Genomic DNA, 12,757 nt, shown 5'->3' with positions numbered 1-12,757 from the left:
TAGGAATGAATAGTTGAATTTATCATATGCTTTAGAGATGTCAAGCTAGAGGTCCATATTGTTAGTTCCACTATTATCAATAGAATGGAGAACTTCATGTGTTGTAATGGAAACATTCATAGTTTTTTGTCTAGGGACAAACACCTTCTAGTTGTTGTTATGGTTAATAATGGAATCAAGAAAGGCTTAATTCTATTTAGCAAGATCTTGGATAATTAGTTTTATAATTTTTTCTATAGATTGATGGGTCTAAATTTCTCCATTATAGTAGGACACACAATTTTGATAATTAGGAAAATGTAGGTATTATTGAGTTGCCTTAGTAGCTTTCCAATTCTAAGGATCTAGCAACCCTAGTAATTCCCAAACTAATAATATCTCACAAAATCTAAAAAAATCTAGGGGGAACCCATTTAGACCTAGGGCTTTATGGGGCCCCACAACAAAATTTTCCCTTTTGACATCTCATAAGAGAACTTGGAAAGGAGAAAAGCATTATGGCCATCAGTGACGACACTAGGGAGGATTGAGAAGAGATGGTTCTACATCACACATTAGTTACTAATATTATTATCCCTAAAAATTTGAGTAAATAAATAAGTGGTAAGATCTCCAAAGAGAGTAGGGTCTAAGATGAAAATAAAAGATTATCCCAGAGGTTGTGCATAGAGTTTCCATTTTTGTGTTTTTAAGCAGATATGTGAAAGAAGGTAATGTTGCAATCTCCTACTTCAAGCCACTAAACATGTGATCTATAAGTCTATAAAAATTCTTCATTGGCCATGACTTCCTTATAGTTTTTCCTTTTTGTCTCTTCTTCCATATACAATTCAAGGGAAAGATTAACAAAGGCCATATTTTTATTAAAGGTGTCGAGTTTACCAATAATGTCCTTTTTAGTCTTGAATATATCTTCAAAGTTATTTTTGCTCCACCCTTTAACCTCACCTCTCATGATCTCAAGCTTTTTAGCAATTCTAAAAATACTAGAGCTTTTCACCAGGATAGACTAACAATTCTTGATTATCTCATACGTAAAAGCACACATCCATGTCATGTTTTATAAAGAAAAATAATAGTAGAATGCAAATTGTTCAAATTCAATGGTATAAAAATGGTATTTATGTTACATCAAATGAAATGTGTAAAATCAGATTAATTTTATGCGTATAATTTTTTAAATTTTTTTGAGTAAGAATTTATTCATGTAAAAAAATTTTAAAGTCCTTTTTTTAGCTGCAAAAAATTTAGGGTGTAGTTACCATCAAACATCTATATGCAAATCATCTTTGTTTTCTTTGATTTGAAAATATATTATAGATGACATGCATGTCTAGGGCATAAGAAATGAAATATTGGGTTTTGATGTATATTTTCTTATGGTATAAGTACTTGAGTACCTTATCAGAAATCAACAAATTTTTCCTCCTGACAAAACTTCTCTATCAAAACTACACCTTTTTGAATTTTTTTTTTACATTCTTGAAGAGGACTCTCTAATCTACGGATAAATACAAATATATATATATTTTTGATATGATTTAAGATTTTTTTCCTTTTTTGAGGGAGCATCTTTTGAAATATTAAAATTCCTACTTATAAGATTTTGAAATTATAACATATTATAACTAATCAAAATACTATGAAATTTATATAATGATGATATTTACTCTGAGATCTATAAAAGGGCATTTTTAGTTTTTGAAAAAAGTTGAGTTTTGACAGAGAAATGAGTTTTGTGCAAAGCAAGTTTAGAGGTCCTAAAAGGTGACACAAATATGTGCTTTTACCCTCACAAAAACTATGGTGGGAGGTCCATGTGATCTCAAATTTGAAGATGGAATGGCTGGGAACATGTATATTAGACAACTTAAGTAGGAGCAAGTTATGGTTTGAATGTTCTTGGGGAGTGCAACATTGAGGACAGTTTTCAGCCTAAGTCCAAGGTGTACAAGATCAAGAATTGGACTAGTTTGACCTGGATGAGGTGCATGACATTTTTGTTGTTAGAGAAAGTAAAGAGGCTTCCATTCAATTGTATATCAAAGAGACTATTATTATAAAAAAATTTGAGAGCTCCCCCATGCTATCAGAATAGTCCATAAGTTCTCAAATATTTTCTATTGGAAATAAGGTGGAGTTGAAGTCTCCAAAAACCATTATTCTATTCCCCAGGAGACCAAGGAAGCTCAAGGTAAGGTCACTCCACAATCCAAATCTAGTTGGGAGGGTGTTGTGAGAATACACATTGAGTTTATGCCAATGGTTAGTCTAGGATGTGAATATAATCACCAAGTAGTATTGGAGAAGGTGTAAATATCTCCCCTAACATGGGAGAGATTCAAATAGTTGCAACCACACCCAACACCCCAAAATCCTCTGATTAAAAGAAGAGAGTTCTCACTAGATTTTACCCATAAGATATTTGAAGTTAGTTTAGGTCATCATAACCTCTTATAGTGTAAGAGTATCCACCTTATGATAAAAAATATAGTATCTAACATTAAACTACTTTTGATAGCTATTGAGGCCCCTAATGTTCCAGGAAAGAAAAAAACATTTCATACTTTTTGTATTTAGGTCAAGGGTTAATCCTCCCCAAAAAGAATCTTCCTTGCAACTTGTTTGTGTTGAGTATCCCTTTCACAAGGTCTTCCTACATTTTTTTTCATTCCCAAGTTCCATCCTTTTTCTTCTAGTCTTCTTCCTTTATGTCTTCTAGTTTGGGTCCTCATTAGTAACTCCAAGTGACTAAGGTACACTTGGTGTAAAAACCTAGGCAACTATCTCAAAGATAGGGGGGATTTCTATAGAATTGGGTTAGATTCATTGATTTTGTCATTGATAATGATAAGTGTAGGGCCATGGGTAGTGTCTTGAGATCCCTCAAGTATTCAAAAAAGAAGGCACCAATGGTATGACCGCATCCGAAGAGCTAGGGATTTTTCCAATTCACAACATATGTACTATAGAAGCAATAACTTTTATGGGTGAGGGAGATCCTTGAAACTTAGTGACACAACAATCTTAGAAGAGGGAAAAATCTTCAGAAGGGCATCCTAACTAATTACTATCTTTGTAGCACCCATGCCAAAAGTTTCTTTATTTTTCTATTTTAAGTCTTGCACCTTGGGTGCCTTGGACTCACCGAGTATCCTTTGAAGTTGCAAGCTTGGTAGAAAAGAGTAGCATGCTAAAAAAAATAGCTTGAATCCATCAACGAAGTTTATATTTGAGGGGGAAAAGTTCAAAAAGTTTTATTAATGGTTACACTAACACAAAACCTAGCAAAAACCAAGTGGTATCTTTTAAAACTAATAATATAAATGTGAAGATATAGTGGAAAAAGTAGTCACCAACCTTCCAAAAGACCTTCTTATCCCAAAAATAAATGGGGAGGCCCAAGAGGTGGATCTAGATAGGAATCATTTGACTAAGCTTGGCAGAGGGGTTGAAGCAAGGTGTCCATTTTCTTAGAGTGAAATTGTTTTCCATAGAGTGAGGACCTGTAGAGCACAAGGGAGAGGTCCTTTTTTGTTGTGAACTTGAAAGGAAATAAACCCTTAAGCATCACTAATACAGTCACATTGCCTTTGAGCTTCTACTCGAATCCAACCCACTTCATGTCTATGTTAATAGTTGGTTAGAAATTGAAGGACCTACCCACTAGAGCTATATTCAAGTCAATAATTATTCTATCCACTTTGGAGTCTAGGAGACAGATTTTAGAACCTTCCTTAGTGGTATAAGATTCCACCTAGGCTACCATCCCCCCCCAACAACCACACCTTTCTAGTTAGCTTTTGGGGAGATTTTTAATAGTGAATCTAATGTACTTATCTCACAAATATTGATTGATATCACACAAAAGTTGTCAATAGGAACATCGATTCCCACATAACAAGAATGCTGACCTCAAGAACCAGAAGGAGGTGACTTGGTGGTGGTGATGGGTGGTGGGGGGATCCACCCCTTATAGGTCCATTAAAAATTGAAAAAGTTGTAAAGCATTTTTTGGAATATTAATTCTTAGGTTTCAACATGTTATGGGGAGTATTTATTTTATAAGATATATATTGATTCTCTTTGGGTTGATCATGACTAATTCTAGGTATACACATAGATTAATAATATATTCGGTAACTTTTATTAATCTATTTTCCATGTTCTAAGAGCAAGGCTCCATATAGCTACTTAGCTTATTTTATAAGAATAATTTCTATAATTTGTAGTCTTATATAGCTACTACTTTATTGTTTATTATTTGAACATCAACATTAATAAATACCTAAATAACCAAGATTTCTCTAAGGAAAATATTTATGATACGAAGGTGGGTATAAAATTTGTCAATGTTAAGAATTTTGAGAGTCTACCCCTTATATAGAAAATTAGTCCACTATGAAATGCTTTCTTTGTATCATCTAATATTTATAGAAAGTCTAACCATGGTTTTGGTTGATATAATCCTACATAATCTAGTTATATACATGAAGATACATATTAAAAATATTGATTACAAGTTGTTGGAAATGGAATGAGTTAATAATTATATTAAAAATATAGTAATATTTTAATTGAATTTGAAAGTCTTATTATAAGATGGAATTGTCTTAAATCCTTATAGTTTTTCATGCCTTTATTTTTTCACAAGACTAGAATCTTCTTAAAGATAGAATGATATCTCAAAGTATATTTAGCTCTAATGGTCCATAATTTATCACCTAGCATCTTTGTGATTCATATATGTGTTATTTTTTAGTTCTTAGGACATAGCAATTACAAATTTATTTGAAAATGCAACATGTTTATAAAAGAGGATAATCCCTTTCATACTCAATACACTCTTGATATTGAGCTCTATATTTAGTATGAAAGTTATAATGGGGATTTTTTATGAAAAATATAGATAAACTATAGTGAGTCATCTCCTCACCAGTCTTAAAATTTTACATTTACTAAGGTAGATCTAAACACTAGTTAGATATGTTGACATTTTTTTCTAGCCAATCCTCCTACAAAGGGTAAAATAGAACACCGAATTTCTAGATGGAATAAGAATTACCTTTGTATCAGAAGCAATGTTCAAATTACCAATTTTTTTTTCATTATATAGTGAATATCATTTGTGTATTTAATTTTTTTTATATCATTAATTACAATTTTCTTATGGTTTGATGGTAAATGTAAGAAGAAAATAGTTGCAACTAGATTATAATATATGCATGACATGTCTTTAAAAATACTAATAATAACATTAACCTTCATTTTGTAGTTAGATTGTAATACTAAAATATATGACAACAAAAAAATGTGTTCAAATATATAAGAAAAAAAATAGTTTGATGAAATAAATTTTTAAAAAGTGTATTATCATAATATTTATAACATGCTTACTAGTACTTATGATACGATTGAGTAACCAATAAATATTATTAGCTTAACCTTACATTGGATATTTATTCTAAATCCCAAATTGTTATTGCTACTATTTCCTTAAGCAAAATAACAAATATTTCCCATTTTCTAAATTTCTTGATCGCATAAACTAGTTTTTGCTATTTCTTTGCAAATGATTTCTGCTTTAGTTTCATTTGAGTGTAATTATTGTTATTTTTCACAAGCTATATAATCTCATGCATTAAATCTCCTGTAGGAATAATTACCTCGTGAGATGAAACTTCAACTTTTTTTCCATAATGTTGAGGAGTTTTTGCTTGTATTAAATCTTCTATTGAAGTTCTTTTCACAGCAATTGTCCCTTCTGGACATTCTCCGTAAAAATGCCATGATTGAACAATATCAACATTTAAACTGGTTATGTTCATTCTTGCAATAGAGACTGAAGGTATCTCAGGAGGCTCCTTCATATATTCAATAGAACAATAAAACATCTTATTAGGTTTTTATAACAAAATAGAACATCAGATATTGAGATATTACTATTGAATGTAAAAAAAATTAAAAAATAAATAACAATATCATAAAATATATTTCAGAGTAAATATAAATTAATTATTATACAATTACTATTTTAAATAACTCTACTATTAATGGTGAGGAAACACCTAGGATAATCCATCATCTAATACGAAATTATCTATAAATTAAAGGCTCAAACAAGATTTTCTTTCCTGTTTAATAGTGGTTTTAATAAATGGTAGAAATCATAACACTCATAGTATACATGACATTTTCTTACTTGCATTTTATGGTTTTTAAGCAATGGGTGATCAAATGCAAGTTGTTTTTCTCGATCAATACAATCTATAGTATCTCCATCTGGAATCTGCATGAGAAAAAATTAAGTGACATCACAAAATAATTTTATATCACACTTTATAAAAGTGAATAATTTGAATGAGTAAGATTAGAGTACTTCACTTGTATGCTCTTGATAGCAGGCTTGTTAATTTTTCTTAAATGCTTCAGAGCCTCAAACGTTTTGGTAGAATTGTCTCTTCCCATGACGAAAGATTTCTCAGCAATTAAGACAAATACTAAAGCAAGAATCAAGCCATTCAAAGTCCATGCCATCCTCTTTGAAGATGCTTTATTGAGATTTGTCTCCATAATCATTTGCTGCAACATTGATCTATATAAAATAAAATAAAATATAGAACATTCGATTATCATGATTTGTTAATGAATATATAGTAAAATAGATTGTTAAGTACATCAATACTAAAACGTTTTAGGTATTAAATAAAACCAATACATTTTTTTCATAATATTTATGAAAAACAAAACTAAATCTTGATTGAAACGTTGCTAATGATTGTTTTTTCAAAAAATTATAAAAATAATCTAAAATTGTTTTGTTATTGAGAATATCATTCTTATTAATTGTAAAAATAATTTTATTAGCTCTTTCAATTTTTTGACCATATAATTTCTTGAGTTAACTATCTATGAATTAAATTTGGAGGTAGAAAATCAGTAATATTGTTTATTGAAAAAAGGATATTTTTTAATAGTCCACCATATCAAATTGTATTCCAATCTAAATAAGTTAAATCTGGCATGAATGTGACTCAAAATGCTAGAAAACTAAGAGGAGCGTAATATATTTTGATCAGCACACCCTTGTATTTCTATACAAAAAAAATTGTTTCTATACCAAAAAGGAATTTCATTATCTATTGAAAAAAATGGATATCAAGAATACCTTACAGTAGAGATGTATTCTTCATCCTCCAAAACTGAGAAAGCCCAAATGCACTGGGCGAGGTTCGATCCTTCGACGTAATATTGTGGAAGATTCGTACTGAGTTTCAGTATTGATCACCTAAAATGGGTGCTTGTTTCTCGCCATTCAATCTTCTTATCTGTCAAATCATGTGCACAGCTATAGTTGTAAGATTAGATAGATTTTGTGATCAAGCCTTAATTAGACATAGAATCCCGGATAATAGAAAGGCATACACTTGGAAGAATTGCAACTTTATAGCGATTTATGAAATTACTTGTGCTTTTGATTTTTTTGGAAATATTATTGATTTTATGGTGATATTTTAGATTTTTTAGGTTTGTTGTTTTTGATAAAGCTAAGATATATTAAAATAAAATAAGTTTTGGGATAAAATCATAAGGCAGTAGAAGTTTCGAGAGAGTTCTTTTAGCATACTAAAAGGATATGGTTACATAAAATTGTTTGAGTAAAAGTTTTTTAATATAAATATTGTTAATATCTATGTTTTTGTATTGTAGATTATAATTATTTGAATAAGTATATATTTAAATTATAAGTCTTTTTAGACTTAGTAAGTAAAAGAAATATAGCTTGTCGCATTTATTAAAGAGAATATTAATCTTAGTAGATAAAAAGTTCTATATAACATTCTTTTTAAATTTTATATATTATTAGACATTTAAGTTGTTTAATAGTCAAAAGTCTCATCATTCGTGATTTTGTTGCAAGCTTTTGTCTAAATATAAATTAGTTTAAGTTTTAATAAATATATCATATTTAATGAAGTATAAATTTTTAAAATATAATATTCTATAACTATAACTAACTATATACCTATTATATATTTGGGATTTTAATTTTAAAATGTATTTTAAAAAAGTAAATTAAAGTATCGATGTATCTACTTTTTATTTTATATATTTTATAATATAAATAGATATATAACTAGTAGCACCAGAGGGGAATTAGGAATCACAAATATTATATTGACAATTTTATTTTTATAGGATTACACATATAACCAAACTCAGTATTTTAAGATTAAATTAGATTTTTAATATATAGATTAAGGTTCCATATTGTATAATATTCAAATATGGTTAGGGTTAGTGTTCAAATTAGTTTATTATTCAATTAGTGCTTGAACTTAAGATTATTGTTCCCTCTTTTTATGAATTTAAAATTTATTTGCAACATTTGTGTTTGTCTACTAATAACAAATAGTTCAATTATCTTTAATGACTAAATATATTGATTTATAATTAAAAAATAGTGTGCAGGGTATGAATTTCTATAAGATATATGTAAATATGTAACCTCATTCATGTTTAAATGAGATTTTATAGTTCACTAAACTTTGAGTCGATATTTATAATTAGGGCCAAGAATCTATCAATAATATAAATGGGAGTATGCTTACATATTATATTTTAAAGTGTAGTATATTCCTGTAAATTAGTAATTTAAAAGAGTAGGGATGACCCCAATGTTTAGTAGTAGGCTGTAAAACCTTCCAAGTTGGATTAAAGTTTATAACATAATATAAAATATAAAAACTTAAGAGTATATTATATTAAAGGCTAATTCTTAGTCAATATTTATACTTAGGGTTAATGTTCTCCCAATAAAAGGATATTATTTAATTTTTTCTACAATAAGGTCAAGGATTATATAATCAATGTGGTTGTGATTTTTATGTAATTTAATATAATATACATTTCACTTATACTTAATAATATAATGATCATGACCCAAGAGATTTTATATGATATATAATAGAATCTATATAGTTGCTACCAAAATAATAATAACTTAACAATGTATATTTTAGAAGTGGGACAAGTGTTAAAATAAGTATAACATCATCATTTTATTTATTTTATTATTGAATTTTGTTTATGTTTATGATAAAACTATAAGTTAACATAATTATTTAAAGATGTATTATATAGTTACATATATATTATATAAAAAACTTATATATAAAAAGAGAAATTTAAAAAAAATATTAAATCAAAAGTCATTTCTATTTTTTATATTGGCATGCTAGCACAATCAAAGTTTTCAAGATTAAAGGAGAGTAAAGTAAGATAAATATTATTTAATTTGTTTGACTGAAATCATTTGCAATTACATTAAAGATTTCAACAACTCATTTCAATTTTACTAAACACAAAGCAATACAAATTACTTCCTCAATACATTTAAAGCTAATGATTACAATGGAATAAAACACGTTCATTACTTGTTTATTTTTATTATTATTATCTAGAAAAAGTTTCATTCTAAGTATGATAGGTATTTTTTATAAATAAATATATAATTATTTTTATGTTGTATAAAAATAAATTGTATTTATTTAATACAATGCTTTCAACCAAAAAAATAGTGATCAAGATGTTTTAAAAAATACATACATGATTCCAATTAAAGTTATACAACAATCCAACATAGAATAATAAATATAAACTTTAATGATTATAAATATACTTCAACACAATGTCCTTTTCTACTAAGGCATTATACCAGTTCTATATAAAATCGTCAGCAAATCAAAAATAAAAATACTAACATAGACTAATTGTTACAACACAATGACCTAATGAAATACTCACCAATGCGAATAGTGTTAAGGCCTTCATTTTCACTTCCATATATTCTAGAAATTGAGAAACTCTATTAGACATCTCCTTTACCTTATCCACAACAATTTGTATTTACAAAATATTGTTATTAGAAATATAATCTATTGAAAATGTTGCAGTTTCAAAATGCTGAATCATTTGGTAACAACATTACAATACAACATTTTCACATTTATGAATTGGTGTTTGAGTGGAGCCATCCAAGTTCACAGAAATAAAATTTTCACATTTATGAATTGGTGTTTGAGGGGAGCCATCTAAGTTCACAGAATCAACAGGGCTTTGCACGATAATTTCAAATTCATTTTCGAAAAATCTATTCTTTTTATCTTTCTTGAAAATGCTATTTAAAAATAAAATAAAATTGGATTATAAATTATTAGTTTCAAAGGAAAGCAAAGATATAATCTAGATATAGAAAAATCCAATGAATAAAAGAAATAAAATATGACACAATTATATTGAGTTACACACATTGATCAAAGAATATATTCTTTGCAATGTATTAGGGGTCTCTCTTATTTACCAATATACAAATTGTTAGATGAAAAAAAAATGTAAATTATATATTTAAAAAAATGAATATGATGTATAACATATGTTAATTCAAAAGTTAATGGAAAGCTATTTCAAGGAAATGTACAATTCTTATGTTAAAAATTAGTAAATTCAATGATTTTATTTGAACCCCATAATTACATTAGTTTAGAAAAGAACAAATATTCAAAAATTCTAATTAAAATAACTATCATCATCACAATCAATAATGTTTCACTAAAACACATCAGAATTTGTGGGTACAAAACAAAACATATAGAATAAATGAGATTTCTAATATTTAATACCAAATTATATAAAAATGAAAATATTTATGAAATCTTTTAATGTGAAAGAAAATTGTTTAAACTTTCAAATTATCAAATTTTTTTTGAATTAAAAGCAACCAAAATTAGGGGGCTGGCCCATTAATAGACAAATTGGTTGACTACCAGCAAAATACCAACAAAACTAAACTAACCCTAATTATTACATAAAAAAAAAAGAAGCTTGAAACCATAATTAAGAAAGTATCAGTAGGCTTGAACAAAGTTCCTATTTTCAATTCTAAGAAACTACAGTAAAAAATAAACAAAGGCTTAACAGCCTTGCAACTTATCAAGTCTGGTAACCAATAGATAACCAGCATAAAAAGAAAAGAGGGAACCCTTAAGATTTCTTGGCCTCCTTCCTCCCTAGGAGGATGTTAACCCAGTCTTCCACCAGGAAGTCAAAGAGCATCTTAGAGTCTTCCTTAGGTAGGCCTTCCTCAGTGTCCTTAAGAAAACTTAGTGTGGTGGTAGTTGCATGTGTCACTTTAACTGTGAACTTGGTCAATAGGTGTATTCTCTCCTCTAGTGCATGGATTCTCTCCCACACCTCATTTTTAGCCTTTTGCAACTTGTCTAGGTAGCCATCAGTTCTAGTCTTTGTAGTTTCCTGCACAATCAAGGGGTTAGTAGCATTTTAAGAAAAAACCTTAATAGGGGAGGAGATCATTATGGCGAAGGGCACCCTATCCACTGTATCATGGAATTGATCCCTTGTTATGTCCACACACCCCAGATCAATTGTCGCCAAAACATGTGACACATACTTATTCTCCTTTTTCCCTACTCCTAAAACTGACCTAGAATAGTCCAAAATCTCCTCTTCCACCTCCTTCATACCTCCCACCCCAAAATTAACCACTTTTTTTTTCATTCTTCATTTGGGGCAGCCTGAATCCTCTGAATCTGACTTGTCCTCTATGAGGCCACCACTTTCAATTTCCTCTTTGCATTGGATTTTTCTAACTTCCCCAACCTCCTCCTACCCCCTCTCCCCTCTTCCTCTGACTCCTCCAACTCCTTCTCCTTCTGTTTATCTTGTCTTCCTTTTTTCCCAATGGGGGTGGGATTTACTGGGAACCCACAATGTAAAAGCTGTGGGGTAGGGGCTCTAGGACCTATGATCCTAAGGGGAACCATTTGGAGCTGAGGGTTTGGATGGGCATGAATGTCAATTTCCACAATCCTAGGGGGGACTACGGTGAGGTGGAATTGATACAACTTGAAAATTAAACCCTGGTGTAAAGCAATAAAATTAACCCCCTTTACCTTTTTTTCTTTCACATCAATAACATTATCCTCTAATTCATGCAGTAGGAAGAAAGGAATAGAAATAAAATCTTGGTGGAAAAAATTATTAAGGAGAGGAAAGTGATAGTAGTAACAGACTCCATACCTTCCTTCTAGAGTTAAATACTTCATCAAAACCAAGCAAACCTTGTTCCATGGGTTGGGAAGCTTCTCATGCATGAAACCACCTCTATGCTGAATACATTCCTCTCCATCCACAAAGAAGTGTTGTAGGCTCACATCATCAGTCACCCTCGTTACCTTCTACCACTTCCTACCCTTCATGGTCAAACCCATCGCTTGAGCAATCACCTCCTCTGAGATATGGAACAAGATACCATTTATTGTTACTCTACAATCCTCCCAGAAGTTTACAAATTGTGTAGATAAATGCTCATCATGCCCATTAAGTTCCTTCATAAATGAGACAAAACCACCTTCCTTCAGTAAATACGACACCAAGGGCTTCCTTGCATTGTCATCAATCATAGCTAGTTCAATGCACATCAAATCGGCACCCATCTCTACAAATTTTCCCTCTCCTCTCTTCTTCTTCAGAACCTAGACATAGTTACTAAAAAAGACTTCACACTTAGGCTAAAAAACCAAAAAGTGGAAGTAATAATCACATTTAATAGTAATAATGGAAGTGACCAAATTAGCAAGAGAGATCACATGTCGGCCACCATGATCTTTCTCCCAATTGTCTTCATCATTCCCAATGCACATCAACCATTTAAAAAATAATTCTTTTCTCTGCTCGG

The 12,757-nt window shown here is 29.7% G+C and overlaps 1 protein-coding gene across 1 annotated transcript in view; it reads right to left on the bottom strand.

Annotated features, from left to right (window-relative positions):
• LOC149565775 (protein neprosin-like) overlaps window positions 1–12,515 on the bottom strand; it is a 36,199-nt gene extending 23,684 nt beyond the window's left edge. The window contains exons 1-5 of the mRNA XM_089816382.1: window positions 12,272–12,515; window positions 7,169–7,238; window positions 6,385–6,595; window positions 6,203–6,289; window positions 5,667–5,864 (exon numbers count right to left, since the gene is read on the bottom strand). Of these exons, the coding sequence (XP_089672508.1) occupies window positions 5,667–5,864; window positions 6,203–6,289; window positions 6,385–6,595; window positions 7,169–7,238; window positions 12,272–12,515 (810 nt within the window). The remainder of the gene's footprint in view (window positions 1–5,666; window positions 5,865–6,202; window positions 6,290–6,384; window positions 6,596–7,168; window positions 7,239–12,271) is intronic.
• Window positions 12,516–12,757: the final 242 nt, after the last annotated feature.

The sequence above is a fragment of the Cupressus sempervirens genome, chromosome 3 (genome assembly GCF_028749045.1).
Source record: "Cupressus sempervirens isolate cs-2001-9-10 chromosome 3, ASM2874904v1, whole genome shotgun sequence".
Classification (NCBI taxonomy): domain Eukaryota; kingdom Viridiplantae; phylum Streptophyta; class Pinopsida; order Cupressales; family Cupressaceae; genus Cupressus; species Cupressus sempervirens.
The sequence above is the reverse complement of the archived record's forward strand: the minus strand, read 5'-3'. Positions and strand labels throughout refer to the sequence as shown.